General features: G+C 37.4%; 1 protein-coding gene across 1 annotated transcript in view; it reads left to right on the top strand.

Moving 5' to 3' along the window:
• Positions 1 to 20,980, top strand: part of PDGFRB (platelet derived growth factor receptor beta) — a 95,789-nt gene that overhangs the window by 23,745 nt on the left and 51,064 nt on the right. The window contains exon 2 of the mRNA XM_060688520.2: positions 16,371 to 16,453. Within this exon, the coding sequence (XP_060544503.2) occupies positions 16,402 to 16,453 (52 nt within the window). The 5' untranslated portion in view covers positions 16,371 to 16,401. The remainder of the gene's footprint in view (positions 1 to 16,370; positions 16,454 to 20,980) is intronic.

The raw sequence follows: 20,980 nt of genomic DNA, 5'->3' as shown, positions 1-20,980 counted from the left end.
TACAGCAGGTTACAATACAGATAATCCTCAATTTACGACCACAATTGAGCCCAAAATTTCTGTTGCTAACTGAGATATTTGGTAAATGAGTTTTGCCCCGTTTTACGACCTTTCTTGCCACAGTTGTTTAGGGAATCACTGCAGAAGTTAAATTGGTAGCATGGTTGTTAAATGAATCTGGCTTCCTCACATTGACTTTGCTTGTCACAAATTGGCAAAAGGTGATCACATAATCCTGCAACCATCATAAATACGATGCCAAGCATCTGAATTTTGGTCAGGGGACCATGGGGATGCTGCAAAGTTTGTAACGGTGAAAAATAGTTCTAAGTCGGCAAGAGGTTCATCAATTAAAGAAGACAATTATGATAAATTAGTAACACAGATAAAGAAAGATTTAGATAATTGGGAGAAATTTACAGATATCATTAATGGGAAGGATCTCCACCATTAAAATGAATATTTTACCAAAACTTTTAATTTTATTCCAGGTCATACCAATATAATTGGGGGGGGGAGGGAAGTTTTTTGAAACATTGAATAAAATAACATGCAAATTTATATGGCAGGAGAAGCGACCACGAATTAAACTTAAATTATTACAGGACACAAAAGATAGAGGAGGAACAGCACTCCCAGAAAGGGAAATATATTATCAAGCGGCTGGCTTAATTTAGCTAAAAGAATGGATGGCACTAAAAGATAATAGGATATTAACAATTGAAGGGCATGAAATACAAGTGGGTTGGCACGCATTCCTCTGGGATGGAAAATATAAAACACACACTTACTTTAAAAGACATATAATAAGGAATGAGCTACTACAAATTTGGTTGAAAATTAAAAAGCAGCACTATACAAAAATACCGATCTGGCTCTCACCAACAGAAGCAGTAAGACATCCAAATTTAATGGAACTAAATAAAATAATAAGGTATAAAGATCTAATAGAACAACAAGGAAAATTGAAATCAAAACAAGAATTGGAATTGGACCTAAACAGAGAAATTGATTGGTGGACATACACACAAATCCAATCTAAATGTAAGGAAGACACAAAAACGTACGAAATACAAAGAGAGCAACACAAATTTGACAAAATTATATTAGGATCAGAAGAGAAGCTAATTAGCAAAATTTATAAATTTCTATTACAATATAAAATGGAGGAAGAGATAGTGAAGAATACAATGATTAAATGGGCACAAAACTTTTAATTATACAATAGAGCTGGAGAGATGGGAAACAATGTGGCAAGTAAATGCAAAACTAACATTATCGGCGGCATACAAGGAAAACCAGTTGAAGATGTTTTATAGATGGCATCTGCCAGTGACAAGACTTGCAAAGATGTACCTGTTGGAAATGCAAGAAATCCCAAGGAATATATTACCATCTATGGTGGACGTGCCCGGCAGCAAAAAAAATTTGGGCAAATATTAAGAAGTGGATAGAACAAATAATAGATCAACAAATAGAGAGAAAACCAGAAACATTCCTGTTAGGAATTTTTACAAGACCATATACCAAGGAAATAAAATATTTGATGCTACACATATTAACAGCAGCACGAATAGTATATGCAAAAAATTGGAAACAGGAAAGAACCCCAACTGAGAAAGAATTGATAGATAAGATTTTAGAATGTGCTGAGATGGATAAATTAACAAAAGAAATTAAAGAAAAAGAAGAGACAGATTATTATAGAATATGGAATAAATGGTATAAATGGCTTAAGGTGAGAAATAAAGAATAATAACTATCGGGAAAAAATTAGAAGTATAAAATATATACGTAACAAATGTATGGAGCAGAATAAAAATGTATTGAAACAGACAAAAACAATATAAATAAAAAAGCAAAATTAAAGATTAAAGATTAAAAATATTAAAGATATAATTAAAATATGTATATAATAATTGTAGAAAAATGTATAAAGTTAAGCTTGTTAAAGCTAAAAAACATTGTAATCAAAGGGGGGGGAAGGACAATGAGGAAAAAGAAAGAAAAAAAATGAAGACATAGGGAGGAAAGATAAAATAACAGAAAGAAGACAATGAAGAAACAATGTTTAAAAGAGATAAGATATGTATATGTTGTATGTTATGTGAATGTCATATATATGCTATAATAAAATTACAAATTTTAAAAAAAAGAAAGAAAATGGTTCTAAGTCACTTTTTTTCAGTGCTATCTGTAACTTTTGAACACTCACTAAATGAACTGTTGTAAGTTAAGGACTACCCTGTATTTCTATACTCTGATCAGGCTCTAAAAATTATTCCCACAATGAAGATCAATTCAAGCAAATAGATAACATTTTATTGAGATTTTGCTTTCTCCAATGCTCTCACCTGCAGCCTCATACCAAGTGCACAATGTAAACTGACACAGAGGTTCTGCTAAACCAAAATGGCACATTTTCCTCTTTTCTGATTCCCCAGGAGGGTCAAAATAAGTAAATAATCACTCTGGATTGAAGCTAAAGAGAGGGGAAAAAATCTATCAGATATTGAATATCAGTACATGCATGCATGAAGACCACCAGTCCCTCGAGAGCCTCAGTCTTAGCTTGGTTTCAAATTTCAGACCTCTGTGTTTTATTATCAACTGTTTATGCATTTTCAAAGGCAATCCATATGTGTATATTCTTTTTGACTTCAGTTAGGGGTTGGGAAAATGTCTTTCTGATAGTAATCTGGCCTATGAGTAAACATAATGTCATGGGATTCTGAAGACCCCAGAGGACAGATGTTGCAATAACAGATGTTTCCAGGAAAAGAGGGTGGAAAAAAATCCTTTGATTTATTCATTTCATGGAGTGGGAAAAAAATGAATTTACAGAGACCAAGTCAACACAAAGGATAGTGGTTAAATTTACTGCAAAGCAGAGTTTTGCATTAGATGATGGATATTTACAGTTTACTTCTCTATGTTCCAGGAGGAATAATTGATTGCCAAAAAGTGTGAAATGTAGTCATGCCAAATGTTGGTTTAAAACCTTGAAAAGTGCCAAATACTAAAGCTCCTGCCATACTTCCTTTCTACACATGGGCATCTATGATCTCACTTAATGACTCAGATCCATTTTTAAAAAGGAGGAATATATTGTATTTTATTTTCTCTTAATTTATAACAGCTGTGCTGGGTTTGCTTGGCAGAATCTCTGCCTGGCAAAGCATTATGGGAATTCCTGGAAATGTGTGCTAGCCAAGCCCATCTTTGAAAAGCAAAGAAAACACATAGAAAAGAAGTGAAATGCTTTTCACTTCCTTTATGTGATATTTAACATGCTAGGAACGCCTGTTTATTGTTCAATATAAAATTACATCTCTCTCTCTTTCTGTCTGTCTATAATATTATCATACTATCATCTCTTCTTCCTATTATTTCAAAAGAGTTTTGTTCCTCTAAGAATTATGCATTCATTGTAAACCACAACAGACATAAGATATTATCTTTCTTCCTTAAGTGCATAAGGGAGAATACCAATCTTTATAAAGGGCACTCAACCAATTTGTTATTTACTAAGATGTTTGTTCTTGGTCCAAGCAGTTAAAATGCTAATTGAAGCAACAAAGAGCATGGAAATATATATACTGTAGCTTTATTCCATTTGCATGCCTTTATTTTTTTATCAGTCCTAGCATGTATATTCCCATTTTTCTTTAGATTTTTTCTTTAAAAATGTGAAATCCTTTATTTGGCTTTGTACCAATTGCTATTATCTTAGCATTGATGTATATGCATCAGGGTGTTTCTAAAACAGCCCTTATTTTTGATCTTGGCACAGAATGCTGTTTCCTTAATTACAAATATGCTTAGGAATTTGCTTAATTATATATTATCATGGCATAAGTGATTTGTGAACCCTCTTGTGGCTCTACAGATCCTGTGCCTACTTTTCGGTATAGTTCAGCTGATCAGTCGTCATTAAGATAGCTATACAAAATAGCATCCAGTTTCTGCTATTAGCTGCAAATAATTAGTCTTTTTCAAGAGAATGGGGAGTGGGAATTAAAGCTATCTCCAGCAAACCTGAACAATAAGATATTTGAGTTGTATGTTGATCTATGTCCATAAAAAAATTGAGTTTTGAAGCCATTATTTATGTTGGCTAATAACATAGCCATTATTTATGTTGGCTAAGATACAGGTGCTGACAAGAAATAGTCATTGAGGTGTCTTCACAACAGGCTAAGTGGGAATATGTGTAAAGTATTATTTTATCAATGACTGGTCATACAGCTTAGAAGATAACTTGACACAATACTCTATTTACCACATATGTTCTTCAACAATTGGCTATTGTCCTGGCTGGAAAGAGTTAACTCTACTCTCATAACTCTTATGAATTCCCCTAGCCACATAAGCAGCAGATTGAGTTGTGTAGTGATTTGGGTGGTGATCGCTGGCAGAGACTAAGGGAAAGACTAAGTCTTTCACTTTCTTGGGTCCCAGAGACTAGAATCCAAAGGATTCCTAGCAGTGGTGGGTTGCCCCCGGTTGGACCGGTTCTATAGAACCGGTAGTAAAACTGGCAGGAGGCTCTGCCCACTGACCCGGACATCATCAGAAGTGATCTGCGCATGCGCAAAAGTCTCTGCGCATGTGCAGAAGAGCACGCGCGGGCACCAGCAAAGCAAGCACGCATGGGGGGGGGGCACAATGCGAACCAGTAGTAAAGGTAAGTAGAACCCACCCGATTCCTGGCCAGACTTGTCAATTATCATGAGAAGTTCCTCTGAGTAGGAAAGTTGGATAGCCAGGCCAGGGGAACCATGCCTTTTAACTGACTCCAGAGTCAGTAAGTGACTTTGGAAAAAATAAGAGACTCTTATTAAGAGATAACTTAATAAGAGACTCTGATAATAATGATTGTGACAAAAAAAATACTTCAATATAATATTTATTAGAAACACTAGATGTTCTATTACCAGGTAAACCAGCTTAAAGTACCCTGTTCTTTTGGCTATTAAATATGAATCCGTAAGAAACATTGAATTAAGAGAGATAATGTACTATTTTGCAATGCAAAAAGGAAGGAGAACAAAAATTCAGATAGAAGTGGTCTATTTATTTAATCCTTAAATAATTTTTTTTTTTAATTTGATTTATATGCCGCCCTTCTCCGGAGACTCAGGGCGGCTTACAATGTGTTAAGCAATAGCCTTCATACTTTTGTATATTTTATACAAAGTCAGCTTATTGCCCCCACAAACTGGGTCCTCAATTTACCCACCTTAGAAAGGATGGAAGGCTGAGTCGACCTTGAACCTGGTGAGAATTGAACTCGCAGTAATTGCAGGCAGCTAGATGTTAAATGCTGCCTTAGGAGGCATTAGCCTCCTACGCCACTCAGGCGTAGAATTACCTTTCTTACTGTTGCAATGTAAAATTCTTCACTAATTAATGGAGGATAATTGTAATGAAGACCATCTAAATGAAGAAAATGTATTTTTTTCCTCCAAATAGTTTCAAATCTATCACAGGTCAGAGGTAAAACAGATGTTCATTTAATTTGAATCAGGTAGCTGGTGCACAAGGAGATTTAAGTAAATATGAATATTTGGAGTTCTGTTTACAGAGACATCTTGACATTTCAGTTGCAATATTAATCTTGATTGGAAATTTCAGGAATAGCTTTTGCTATGCATATACTTACAATGTACAATTACATTGTGACTGACCAGATATAATATGTTGCTTAAAAACATAATACAGTGAAAAAAATAAACTAGAAGTGTCTTCCTCTACCCACCTTTTGGCTATGTTGAGTCAGAATAAGTTACCTTTTATTTACATTAGACTTGAAGGATGTTTTTCTTCTTTGCTTTCTTCCACTACTGCTTCTTTTGCAATCAAGGTTGGTCACATATACCATACATCTAAAATACCAAGATACGAATTGGTTCTCTTCAATGGTCTCATTTTGCAATCTTCCTGGGGACTTTACTTTATCAGTTGTGTTGCAGATTGACAATGGCAATAGAAAAGCCAATATGAGATTTCAAAATAGGTACAAGATTGTAAAATCTTGTGTGAATGAGTACCATATATTTGTATTTGACTGATATTGATAATTCACTATAATTATAAACCAAGAATGGATTAAAGTTGATTCTGTTCTCCCAAAGAACTGTAAAGCTTATGCATTTTAAAGAAAGAAAAAAAAAAGGAAATGGGCATGTTTGAGAATTTTTTTTAAAAAAATTGATTTATATGCCGCCCTTCTCCGAAGACTCAGGAGGCTTACAATGCGTTAAGCAATAGCCTTCATACTTTTGTATATTTTATACAAAGTCAGCTTATTGCCCCCACAATCTGGGTCCTCATTTTACCTACCTTAGAAATTATATTTGAGATGAATTAAAGAAAATTAGATGCAGGTTTTTAAAAAGCACAATTCTCAACTATTTCTTAGCCCATCAAATATTTCTTAATTTTTTAAATATATTTCTGAATACTATCAAATACAGTATGTTATTACTCTACATTACATCTTTAATATTTGGAAGATTATATATATTAAAGAGTGGTTGTTGTTATTGTTAGTTGCGAAGTCGTGACCGACCCATCACGACCCCATGGACAACATTCCTCCAGGCCTTCCTGTCCTCTACCATCCTCTGGAGTCCATTTAAGCTCACGCCTACTGCTTCAGTGACTCCATCCAGCCACCTCATTCTCTGTCGTCCCCTTCTTCTTTTGCCCTCAGTCGTTCCCAACATTAGGCTCTTCTCCAGTGAGTCCATCCTTCTCATTAGGTGGCCAAAGTATTTGAGTTTCATCTTCAGGATCTGGCCTTCTAAAAAGCAGTCAGGGTTGATCTCCTTTAGGATTGACCGGTTTGATCGTCTTGCAGTCCAAGGGACCTGCAGGAGTCTTCTCCAGCACCATAGTTCAAAGTAAAGAGTGGTATATTATAAGGTATGTTTACAGGGCAAATACATATTTATAAAACAATATGTTTTATATTTAGGATATATATCAAGTATGGGCCTCAATATTGAACTAATTATCCACTAATTATTTCACCTCAGGGATATCTTAGAGTAAAGCTGTGTTTAAATTCAACATACATGCTGGTACAGTAACATGTTCATTATATATAAAATAGCATCTATAGTACATTGCTTTCAAATGGCTCTTCTGTGGTGTAAGCAGGAGAAAAAGAGTCACCTGTTCATTGCTCTTTCGGTAGACAGGAGTGGGCCTTGTAATGTTGTAATGTGAGGAATGTTTCTGTCTAATTCTTGAAATAGTCTCATTTGAGACTTTTGCAGCAGCTGTACTTTCCCCAGAGTGGATTTTAGGGAGCAAGAAGTGCCTGTTTCCCACTCAAATCAGGCTGACCACAGAATGAAATGACCTCTCATCTCCTCCAGTCACATTCCTTTGCTTTAATAACAAACAGTTTGGTTACTGGTTCCCTTCAGTCCCCATGATGGGCTAGTAGTTTCCTATTTTGCAATCTGTGCTAGGAACAAAAAAAAGTGATTTTTTTTTCTACTAGAGGAAAATATAGGTTCTACTATTGATTCTAAAGGAATAGCAATAGAAGGGAGCATGATATTGTCAGTCGGAACTATCAACATTTATATTTTTCTTTCCTTATTCGTTTTAAAGGGACATCTGCAGGGGATCAACCCAGTGGTGGGTTCCTCCCGGTTCGGCCCGGTTCTCTCGAGCCGGTAGCAATGACAATATGATGTCACCAAACCGGTTCTGGCCCACCCATCCACCCCCCGTGTTATTCTTACCTTTTATTTGGCCCCACCCCCAATCTATTGCTGTCTCCTGAGTCCCAGCTGATGGCTAGAGGGAAAAAAACTGTTTAAACTCTTGCCGCAGGGCTTCAAAGGGCCGCCCTACAGCTGATCAATGTTAAAAGAAAACAAATGAGTAGACCGGTGCCTGCAAAAATAAATGGGTAGACCAGTGCCTGCAAAAATACATGAGTAGACTGGTGCCTGCAAAAATAAATGGTAGCCTGCAAAAATACATGAGTAGACTAGTGCCTGCAAAAATAAATGGGTAGATTGGTACAGCTCTGCAAGCAGTTAAAAGCCTGGTAGACCAGTACCTCTGCTAAATCCTAAATAATTGTCACATGACCATCAAGCCACGCCCACAAAATAAGCCACGCCTATAGAACTGGTAGAAAAAAATTTTAGAACCCACCCCTGGATCAACCCCAACAAAATGGCAGCTGTAACCAGGCATCTGAAGCCCCACTTCTTTTTACATGCAGGCAGCATGTGCCACACACGTTAAAAAGGGTGTGATCTCAATCATTTGGTCACAGGTGCTATTTTGACATTATTTTTATTGTTGTTGCTTGTATAGTCAATCAGATGTTTAGACTGGCATTTGGCATTTTTATCCACCCATCAAGTCCTTCCCAAGGACCTGGGATAGGCATATGTTTGATGGTGTTAAAGATATCTTCATAGGATGTAAGGTGTTCCAAGTAAAGCTATATTTTGCAATTAATGTTTTATTATTAGTATTATTAACTTATAGGCTGTCTGACTCCCAGAAACTCTAGCAACTTATATATGATTAAAAGACAAAAACAAGACAAGTAACAAACTCCTCCAAAAGTAGAGATGACAGAATAAAAACTAGGTGGAAACAAAAGAAAACAGATTAGGGAAAAAGGAGGCCTCAGTCATCCTCACCAAAGACCTGAGGGAAGAGCCAAGTCTTCAGGAGCCTTTGAAGCACCTGAGGGTTGGGGCCAAAATGGATCTTGAGAGGATCTCATTCTAGATGGTAGGTGCTGTGATAGAGAAGCCACATTTCTGGGGTACCAATAGATGGCATTGCTTAATTGAAGAAACCTGGAGCTCACCAATCAAATCAGTATTATTAACTGCTTCATAGATACCCTTATATTCATACCTGGTGCTTGAGAGAAAAATAAGGATTATCTATTTCTATAAACTGTATATTCCCTAGAAGAAAGAAAATGTAAAGTTGTATGAGTAGGAGACTTAGGATGTTATTTTACAATTAGTTTGTCAGGAGATTGGTCCATTTAAAATGGCTCACTCAAATTTTGTTTAGCTTTGGGAAGAAGTAATATTGGGGTTTTTTTTTACACTATATCAGAGTTTTCTATCCCAAAAACAGAAAAACTGATCTGTTGATTTTTGGCTGTAGGGAATTTTGGAGCCCACAAGGAGAGTGTTGGGTTATATATCCACCCCTGGAATTACAGCTTGCCAACACCAATGTTTAACCATAAAGTGTTGAACAACGAGAAAAGGCAGATCCAGTCTATGGGGGAGTTTCAGATCACTTCAGAGATTTTTACTGGCAGCTAATGATGCACCATTCTGATGGGCTGGATGTGGATAACTTGGATGTGAACAAAATCATTTCTTCTAGACTGGACACTTGAAAAAACAAAAACAAAAATTAGGAATAAATAGGGAGAATAAATCTGTGCTACATATAAAATCAACCTATTTTTTCCCATTTCAACATTTTTTAAATATACACTAACATGTGCACGTATTTATGTATTTGTCCATTTTGTGCTGATCAACCAGAATCTTAGCTGTTCATGGAGTACTTATAACAGACTAAAATATTCAGGGTAGGACTAAAACAATAAAATTGGACATAGTAACCCAATAAAGACATCTGGGTAACAAATTCCACAATGCCAATAATATTGGGGCAAGACTAAGATCCACGAGGAGGCTGTGCCATAATACAGGTGTAGCCACAGAGAAACAGTTCCTATGAATCTCAGTCCATCTTACCTTATGGTAATGGGGAATTTTAAGCAGGTTATCTTGCTATGCATGGATCAGAAAGATCGATTTTGGTTAGAGAACTCAGTCCTGAAGAAATCCCAGAACAATGCATATAGGCTTTCTAGGTCAAAACCAACATTTTGAATTGTACCCATATATTTACTCAAACCAATGTAACACCTCAGTTTGATATAACTTAATATAGTACAATAAGAAAAGATGTGTTTGCCCAAACTTTCATCTTCTGATCGCTCACAGATCGGAATTGAAAAAGAAATACTTAAAGAAGCCTAAAGATATAAAAGAAAAAAGTTCTGTTTTAATAAGATTTAGGGTTGTAAATATTTGCATGTTAATATGAGCATGGTCCTCATTGTCTAGTTTTGCTTGTTTCCACTGGTTCTGCAATGCTTGCAAGCATTGCCATCTTTTCACAGCAATTTCTTCTCAATTCTCTTTTCCCAGGGTAACTCAAGTACTGTTTATCATTAAAACCCTTGTTATCATGTCTTGCTTATCCAGAGGCAACCTCAACTCCCTGATACGCCTCCCTATCTCCAGATGCAAATGTGTGACGCTAATTATTTGTATTCTGTCTGGCAAGGTCAAACAGGCAGCATTTGATGAACTCCATATGGCTTTTGAATGAAACATGGATTCTAGGACTAGTCTTTAAAACCTTTTATATAAATAACAAGAGTAGACAGAAAGAGTCACTTTTTCAAGTGTTGGAAATATTGGTTGTCTGTGGATAATGTGGCACATTGAACTTTTCTGGGAAAGGGACTCATAAGAGATAGAGTGCTCTCGTAAGAGGAGTCAGTCACTTTGTTGTCTTTCTCACCAAGTCAAAATTGGAAAAAAAGAAGTTGAAGAGAAGGGCCTGTTTTTTAAAAAACAACATTCTTACATTCTGCATATTGGAGGCCCTCCACTACAACAGTTAAAAAACAGAACAGCCAAAATATCCAAAAGTGATGCTTCTATTCTCTGATACTACTTTTGTAACTCCAAATTACAACTAACTAATAGAAGCAACTACAGTTGACAAATAACAGTTTCGGCACCTTGGTTCTTTACATAAATACAAAGTTGATGCAAGAACCAACTTGTTTAATCCCCTTGTACAATCTGTATCAGGATCAGCACAACTAATGCTTATACTTACAAGCATTTCTTTATATTGTCTCCGAGTATAAACATGCTAATACTTGCTCAATTCACATTTGTAATGCCATATCCTCTTGTGTCCCATAATATAGCTCACTTTTTTCTTAATATTTTGTATTTCATTGTTTCTTTTACTTTCTACAATCACAAACGTGGGTCTCAAGGAGAGATACGTTTTTATAAACTGTTTTGACTAACTGTTATTTGTCAACTGTAGTTGCTTCTATAAGTTAGTTGTAATTGAAGTTACAAAAGTAGTACCAGAGAATGGGAGTATCACTCTTGGATATTTTGGCTGTTCTGTTTTTAGCAAGTGTGTACCACCTATTCAGAATGGATTGTTCAGACTGTCCTCTGAGATTGACAAACTACAAGTACTGTCTCTTTAAGATCAAAGTCACTTGGAAAGGTTACCTTTCCTGTCCCTTTGCCATATATGGTTGGACAGGTGGTGAGATTATCCTTTTAATGGTAAATTAAACCTGAAATATTGCCCCACTAAACTTACATAGCAATAGAACTTAGTCTTATTGACCGCTTCACAGAGCTTTACAACCCTCTCTAAGCAGTTTACAGATTCAGCATATTGCCCCCAACAATCTGGGTCCTCATTTTATCAACCTTGGAAGGATGGAAGACCTTGAGTCAACCTTGAGCTGGTGAGAATCGAACTACCGAACTGCTGGCAACTGGCAGTCAGCAGAAGTAGCCTGCAGTACTGCATTCTAACCACTGTGCCACCATGGCTACTTGCAATATGACATTACGTCAGAGAACAGAACAATTTTTTTATTATGTGCCTTTTATTTGCCATAACTTTTAGAAGTTTTAATTGGATTGTATCATTTTTAGCTGTTCTTTGTGTTCATATAGAAATTTTAGTATCAGTTTGATGCTGCCTGAAGTTTATTTTTGCTGAACAATGGCCATGATGATCCAACATACAGTTCTTTTTTTTTTTTTAGTGATAATTTACTATTTTTCTTAAACTCATCAGATAAGAAAACATCAACAGTGGTATTCGAACTTGTTTGTATAAATGAAATATGATTTCTTTTGTTTGCCATAACATTGTAGAACTTTATCCTGGGAAAAATTAGGAGGAAACATAGAATCTGTTCATAAATTCAGATTACAGTGGAAATAACTCTGAGCTGAGTGTTGTACAGTAAAACACTTATTTTAGGTCAGGATTATTTTGAGTGGATTTAGATGTAGATGCAGCTAGGCAATTTAGGGCACACAAATGTTCCCAAAGCTAAATAAACAGGAAACAAATTCTTCTTGTAGACAAAACCTGGGAAAGCAGGAAAAGAAAGAATCCCAAGGCTTTCGGGGGGAAAAGTTGCTGAATATCAGAAACACATTGGGATTTACTGGTAAATCAATTAATTCAAGCTGAGCAACACAAAAATAGATGATGATCACATATCATTTAAGAATTTATTTCTCTAGCGTACTGAGCATGTAACCCACAGGCCAGAGCATGCCCTGGTTCAATAGCTAACACCCACATTCTATGGTTGTGTTAAAGTTTGGGCCTGGTTTACTTCCATCAAAATAAAAAAATGTTCACATCCTTGTGGCCTTTCAGTTCTCCCTGAAACATAGACAGTGAAGTGCACTCCAGTGTTGGAAATAATAAGGTATTGAGCAAGTTTAAAGGCTGCTGCAAAGCCATTTTCTTCTTGCATTAAGACAGAATTTCAGGGAGAACAGTTGGGACCCAGGACTGAGAAAGGTTATACACTCTTCTACTTGTGCTTCATCCTGTTGGTGTTCCTTGATTCCTGAAAAATAAACGTCACCCCCACAAGGCCATTAGTGCAATGTGCAGTTTAAATTAAGAGTGGTACTACGGTACATAAGGGAGTTGCTTTTTTAAAGAGATAGACATCCAGTTGTAGAAATAGCTACATCAAGATCTATGCGAAATGAAAAGTTCTGCTTAAGTATTACAGAAAGAGTTCAATTCACAGGCAAGTAGCCCCTTCCTAGCTGCAGATAATTTTCAGGTTAATCTTCAAAACGATAAAATCTCTCCCCAGTCAGCAGCCATTTATTTCCCAAACTAATTCTACTGTTTTTAATAGTTTCTTCTAAGATACTGTTCCTTACATCATTCTGTGAGCCTTAGTATATAGTCCACATTAAATTGCCAGTTTCTTCAGAATGGCAAAGGAACCATTGAGCCCTCATGCCACCACTCCATCCCTTTGGGGTATCTAGAAAATGGGTGTGATGTGTGTTGTGACTCCATGATGTTGCTGATATCAGCTTCATCACCCCTTGCTCCACTGTGGATATGGATAGTCCCTGGCATGATGCCATCTTTTGCAATTTGCATAATCTCTAAATTTATTACAGCAAAAAGGTTGGAGCATGTAGAAACTGTCCGCAGCTCCTTCTGGGGATCATCCAGCTACTCCTCTGGAAACAAGAACTTTTTGCCTTTAAATCCAAAATGCTGTAAGTCCTACTGGCCTTTCCAGTGTTTCTCATTCCAGGCTTTCGCATTTGATGCATCTGCATAATAATGATCAGCACGGTTGGAACAGATGTTTAAAACATATTATAGTAGATAGTAATAGGAATTCATGATCAATAGCATACTTTCCATTTACTCTACATTCTCATCTCTTTGCTTGGATTGAAAAGATAGTTTGTTTCATAATTTTCAGAGAGTCATAGCAGTGAAAATATTTTTCAATATACCATCAATAATAGTAGTATTGATGGTAACTAGATCTGTCAATGCACTGATAAACTTTATATCCCCTTCCATGTCTAAGTTTAGTGGGAACAAAATGAAGCTTTAAAGGTTTTTAATTATCTTTAATTATAATTAAAGGTTTTTAATTATAGGGAGATGTGAAAAAAGATAGATAGATAGATAGATAGATAGATAGATAGATAGATAGATAGAATTAACAGGATGTTTTTCATGTGGAACGGGTGTCAAATTGGATTTCTTCGAAGGCCGGATCAGCATTGTAGTTCTCCTCTATGGGCTGGGGGGGGCAGGGGGTAGACGGGACGGACACCTCCTGCAGCACCCTGCCGTGCAGCCCGTTTTCCCAAACCCCCACCCCCACCCCCTACCCCATGGCCCATTTTCAGCCTCCCCGGCCTCCAGCAGAGGCGGCCAAACCGTGGGCCAGTCCTTTGATATTTCCAGGTCAGCCCCGCAGGCCGGATTTAAGCACCCCACTGGCCAGATCCGGCCTGCTGGCCTTAGGTTTGACACCCCTGATGTAGAAGGATTTGTACCCTCCATTACATTTGTACAGTTTTTAGGCTGCCAATAGAAGTTGTGGTTCAATGCAAAGGGAATATAGTTTTTCTTTACAGAATCTACATAGAGCCTTGCAACCCTACTGTATTTCTAGATTTGCATATGAAACTCTGTTGAGAAGGCAAATAAATGTGCTTAAGGATCTGGAATACCAGGAGCTACCAATATTATCAGATGATCAATATTAAGAGGTGCTTAAGATCTGAAATACCAGAATAGTTCCTCAATCTCCTCCAATTCTCCTCCTATTTGTTTGGCTGTTTCCAGCATTTTGAATTAATTCCAACGTATTTCCACCGTCTCAAACTCTTATCTAGTTGGTATCCATCCCACAAATCAACTAAATAGCTGGTGTTTTGGAGGGGAGCAAGCTGAGAATTAATCAAATAGAACAAGCTGGAAGATAGTTAAATATTAGAAGGAGATATAGTGGAAAATATATTAGAAATTGGAGTAAATAAAATATGCCTTTGTGAGAAATCTGTGTAATATGTAAACTGGGAGAAAAAAAAACCTAAGGTAAACTGATTTGAGGATAAGGGTCAAAGGATTAAAATTAGACAAAATGTTGTTTTATAAAATATAATAAAAATGGAGTGGTATTGAATTGAAACTAAGAATAAATGGTGATAAAATTGTAAGGTAAACACTTAACAAGAGGTTAGAATATTGTAAAAATTATTTTGATATGACTTGTATAAGACATAAGGTAAAGAAGAATAAAGATATTTTTAGAATTGTTATGCAGATGTAAAAATGAGTGAAAGCAAATTTGAAACTAATTTTGGATAGATATAATGGATTTATATAGATGAAAATGTTAAATTTGAGGTAAAATTGGTTTTTTCTTAAGTTTTGAATTTCTTTTTTATCTTCTTTTTTTTTCTTTTTTTGTTTATTTATAAAAGATGTAATGGAAATTGTGAGTTGAACTTGTGAAAGGAATATAAGAGTGGTAACCATCTATGACCGGATCGAGATTTTTGCTCTTGAAAGTTATGTTTTTATGTTTAAATTTGAAAAAAATAAATAAAAAATATTTACAAACAAAAAAGATCTGAAATACCAGGAGCTATCAATATTATCAGATGATAGTATCACAAGTTCTTTATCGCACTCTCTTCAAAAGTAAATATAGTTGCAAAACAGTTTGCTAGAATGTTGCATTTTTTTCTCCAAATCCTTTTTCTGTTGAAATGATACAGGCCCCAGCCTTAAGAATTTGACTGTACCTGAGAAGGCAGTCTGCTCAATCTAGTTTCTCGGTGCTCAATTTTTCACTTATAAAAAGGAAATAGAACTTACATATGCCACAAATATAATTTATTTATGGGCACTTTGCAAATATGAGCATACTCACATAAACACACTGTTTCAAAGACAAGAAAAAGGACTTCAGAGCATGCTCTGGAACACTTCTTTATCTCCAAGTTCAAAGCATTGGTTGTCATCCATCTAGAGAAGATGTGTGGAATTCGGGATATGAATCACTACATACAAAAAAGAAAAAAAAAGTAAGATATAGTGGTTTTCATAGATATATACCTCATTCAGCTGCTATGTCCAAATTGTAAAGTAAATTGACCCCAGATGACGTAAGAAATTATGAAAAGTAGTCACAAGATGCTTCTTATCTTATTACATTGGGATGTTGTGGTTATGGTTCAGTGCCAGCATTTTTCCAAAACTAAAGTCATGCAGTCATCAGTAATGGCTTCAAGCTGCTGCTTGGATTTTGTGACTTCTTCCCACAACAATGAACTCTAAGACCTATTAAACCAATATTGTTAAGAGAGTAAGAAGCAAGAGACATCGTCTATTTTTTTTTTAACCAGTTCCAAGCCCAAAGATTTGCATTGTGGAGACACTTGGCACCAATACTGATTGTTCAAATTAAAAGTCAAAGTTAGGGTTAGGCTTGAATTTCCTTCACCCATTGCTTTTCTCCATTAAAGCAGATAGTCACTACCTTGGCTGCCATAGACAACCCCAAAGAAAGGAACAGATTAGACATTCGTTCATTGTATTAATATGATTCTAATATATCAATATTTATTAATCTACCCTTGGCCATGGCATATACTGCTCACTCTCCAGATTCCTATGCATCACTGGTTTGGCTTTTCTTTTTACAGGGTACTGTATGAAACAGAACTGACAGCCACGATGCCTGCTTTATTTCAGAAAATGCTAGTCTTCTTGGTCCTCTTCCTCACAGGTAAGTAAACACCTGGGCACAAATGCTTCTATGGAAAGTGTTCACAAAACTTCCATCTTGTACAGAGAGAGGCTGTGATTGGCTATCTTTCATGTAGAGAGAAAAAAGAAATTCTCCCAAATCACATTTTGTGACATTATTGTCTATATACAATTGCTTTGATACCTTCATCTTAAAAGAATAGCATTTGCCTCTTAGCTGCAACATGCAGTCGTCGCTCGCACACATACTTCTGTAACTCAGGCTTACAGAATTTGTTATATTAAACAAAAGTCAACCAATTCACTGCCCGTTTAATATATATAGGTCCCATTGATTTCCATGAAAATTACTTCCATGTTGATGGCCACTTTTGATTAGCCACCCTAAAGGTGTTGGTGCTGGATATAATCAATTAAAGCTGGAGTCCAAGGATAGAAGCTCTGCTGTATATGCAAACCATTTGTGCATTTGCACCAGACAGGCAGAGTTTTCTGGACTACTGCTTTAGAAGCTTCCTTAGCCCTGAGGATAGGAAGGTTAATGCCTCAAGAAAAAAAAAAAGCTGAAAAAAAGCCCTGTTTATATGTTGAAATAATACTTTTCTTCTCTGGATCGAATTCAGTTGATAATACTGTGCTTTGTTTCAGTAGGAACATGAATATTGTTTCAAAAAGGCATTCAAACAAGTGGTTTGTATACCATCCCCACTTTTACCTTGGATAGTCTGGTTTTCTTTTTCTAATTGCAGTATGTTTTACTAAAGATGAGTCCGGGATCATCAACGTAAACCTTCTCAGCTGACTTCTACATCTTTAGCAGGTGTTTTAATGAATATAAGGCAAAAGCAGATGCAGGTTACCCTACCAAAAATACTCCTCTGAAACTTCCATCTTCTCAGATGACAAACCTGGGATTCATTAGTGTAGGGGGAGGGGAGGGAGAGCCTCGGTGGTGCAGTGGACTAAGTGCTGTTAAGTGTTAGCACTTAGCTGCCAGCTGCCTGCAATTAGTGCCAGTTCAAATCTCACCAGGCTCAAGGTTGACTCAGCCTTCCATCCTTTTGAGGTAGGTAAATTGAGGACCCGGATTGTGGGGGCAATAAGCCAGCTTTGTATAGAACACCACCGCTTGTGGGGGGGGGGGGCGAAAGCCCTAATAAGCAGGTATATACATAAAAGTATGCAGGCTATTGCTATAATGCATTGTAAGCCGCCCTGAGTCTACGGAGAAGGGCAGCATATAAATTGGATGGATGGATGGATGGATGGATGGATGGATGGATGGATGGATGGATGGATAGATAAATAAATAAATAAATAAATAAATAAATAAATAAATAAATAAATAAATAAATAAATAAATAAATAAATAAATGCCTCAGTTTAGTTTGAACTCTTATTAGTTTTTTCAGCCTTCTCCTTTTCCTTCTCTGAAAAGAAGGGAAGAAAGAGCAGTTGGGTACTGGCAGGCCACAGACACATTGATCCCATGAGTTGGGATCATTTTTGGAGCCTGAAAGTTGCATGGGTTTCCTGCAGTGGTCTGTTAAATAAACAGAAAGACTTAAGGCAGCTAGAGAGGCCGTCTCAGAGACATCCTTGAGGCCGGGGACTCACAAAATAAGGATGCAGAACCTTGGCATCAAATGAATCAACATGACAGTTTCCAGTTTCCAAGAGTTCTGCCACCATTGCTGTCTTAAATGCCACCCCTAAATTTTGGTGCTTAAGTTCCATTGCTGACTTTCTCTACACCCTGTTTTATTTCTGCAATAATTGTACCTTTTCATCTTTTAATTTTATAAATAAAATAACAGTCAAGAACAGGGTGAGAATTCTATGTTTGAAGTGAATATTCTGCAGACCAGTCCAAAGTCTGTTTAGATGTGGGAAAAGTAAAAGCAAACTAGGGCATTTGTTTATTTTATAAAGGAGGAGCTCTTAATACTTCTTTGAGTTGAATTCAGAGTTTTATGGAGCAGAAGTCCACTAACTGAAAGTGTCTGAGGGAATGAACGTGAAGGGAATGAAGCGAATGTCAAATCCTGTGGTCCAAAAGGAGGGAGATCAGGATCGGAGGGCGAAGACCATCTTGTGGGCTCTTGGGCATGGGAACAAATAACAGTGGTGACGGGCATGGGTTGCTATGGGAGCCATAGGACAGGCCATTTCAGCAGAAGATGCCACCAATGCTTAGTACCAGTGGCATGTTCTTGTGCTCTGAGCTCACTCCCAGCCCCTGGAAATCCTTGGAGGCCTTGTGGTTTAGCTGCTGGTGGTGAATGCCAGGATAGTAGTAAGGCTCTCCTCATCCAAGACCTTATTGAGAAGGAGCGCACACATCACTGAGATCTGGCAGACTCCAGAAGAAAATAGCTCTGCTTTCAGGTGGGTTAGGGCAGGGGAAGAAGGGTGGCATTAACCATTTGAGAATCTCTTTTGGCCTTCAAGGGCCTTGCTTCCCAAGTTGGCTGGGAAACCTGGAAAGCTGGGCTTATGGGACTTTTTCTGGAAGCTGAGCTCATCAGATCAGGTGGGAGTGTTGCCTACTGTACCAGCCTCCCTGGTGCATAACAGTCTCCCTGCCTGAGCTGCTGGAGGCCATCTCAGGGTTAGTGGTAGAGTTTCCCAGGCTTATGGTCCTGGGGAACTTCAATCTGCCATCTGTGGGTATGGCCTTGGAAGGGGACCAGGAGATCATGACTACTATACAGCCATGGGCCTAATCCAAATCATGTCAAGTCCAACTCGGGACAGTAATCACATGCCAGATATGATTTGCTTGTCAAAGCAATGGTAACATGATTAGTGGAGAACAACCTGTTGGTATCCTCCTTGTCATGGGGAGATCATGCCCTGTTGGCCTTCAGATTCTCTTATGCTGTTCTCTCCACAGGGAGGCCAGACCCATTCCAGCAATCTGTCCCTGGCAACTAATGGCAACAAAATGGTTTCCAGAGGGAACTGGGGAATATCGGAGAGTGGGGATGTCTGCATGTTCCTGCCAAAGCTCTGATAACGTCCTATAATCAAAGGGCAGCCAAGATTTTGGATAGGATCATGTCTGTGTGACCTCTCTTGACTCATCAGCCCTAATTCTTCCCATGGTTCATGGAGGAGATGAAGGTTCAGAAAAGTGTTAAAAGACACCTAGAGTATCACTGGAAGAAAATGAAAGAGGATTCCAACTAGATACCACTTAGAGCTGCTTGTGGTGGTAATAGTGGAAAAACATTACTATTTTTCCATCATTATTGCATCCTCAGAGTGTCCTCCAGCTGGCAGTCCCTCATGGGATAGGAGAGCTCTGGTGATCATCTTTAGGAACGCACCAAGGAACCTGTTCAACACCTGGCAGACAAAATCACTTGGGTTCATTCCCAGTTGGAATCCATACATGGTGCAGATCCATGTGAGATACCTGGGGAAAGATCTTGTACAGTTATCTGAGAATAGTGCAAATGCTGTTGGACTTGACAAAGTGGGCAGAGTCTTCAAGGCCATCAGTGCAACCATCTACTGTATCAATTAGAACTTGTCCCTTCTGGTTGATGAAAGTTTCTAGGATGTGACAGCTAGTTGTGTTCAGGCAGTGATAAATTCTTCACTGCACATGAATCTTATAACTACAACTCTCTAAAGTTACTCTGTGAACTTACAACTCTGTGAAGTTACTTATTGTGAGGACCTCTGACCAGATGTGTGCATCTGAGCAAGTGTAGTCTTAAAAACAGCAGTAATTTGAAAACAGCAGTAATTCATCCTTGGTAGGTGCTTATGAGATTGCAATTTTATTTTTAGGATGTTTTGTTCATTCAACACTTGTTTTGCAGCTATTTTTCCATGGGACTTTTTAAAAGTTTGGGCACTATCCTATTTGTATGAAAATTGCTATCTTACATGGACAGATTGCTAGTCTAGTCTTTAGTTTAGCTCTTCAGGCTGAAATTAGGTGGCCGACTCAGCTGGTATGTTCTGAGCTGCCCCTCTGTCAGCCCCCTCTTCCACAAAGACCCTGCAGGAGAAGGGCAGTATGGACAACTGTTGGATCTGCCTGAGTGAGAGCTGTGGATCATAAACATAATACTTTTGGTGTGTCCCTATATAATAGTTAAGTGTTCCTATTGAACTTCATACTAAGATGGCAGATTCAGCTTTTTGTGGTGATGATGACTGAACTAGGCAGGAGATTGTAGTCGGCAAGGAAAAAGAGGTCTTGGATAAGGAAGGGTTGCAGGTGTTGCAAATCAGCAATATGGTGAGTAGGTTATCTAAAAAGAGAAGCCTTCTTCTGGTTGGTGACTCAACTGTAAAGAGTGTCTTTAGGAAAGGATATGGAAGTTTTGAAAGAGGTGAGTTGTTGCCAGCAGAGAAAAGAGGCACATTGTTGAGATTTGTAGGAAGCAATTCAGGAAAATGCTTTCTACTGTATCATTTCCCATGGATTTCCTGGCAATTTTCATTTTCATTTCACATCCTTAGCTTGTTTAGATTTCTTCAACACAAATCACAGCAGACACTTCAGTAACAGGGGTCAAAATTAATG

The sequence above is a fragment of the Pantherophis guttatus genome, chromosome 2 (genome assembly GCF_059756535.1).
Source record: "Pantherophis guttatus breed Tessera chromosome 2, ASM5975653v1, whole genome shotgun sequence".
In the NCBI taxonomy this organism is placed as follows: Eukaryota; Metazoa; Chordata; class Lepidosauria; order Squamata; family Colubridae; genus Pantherophis; species Pantherophis guttatus.
This window is presented reverse-complemented; position numbering and strand designations above follow the sequence as displayed.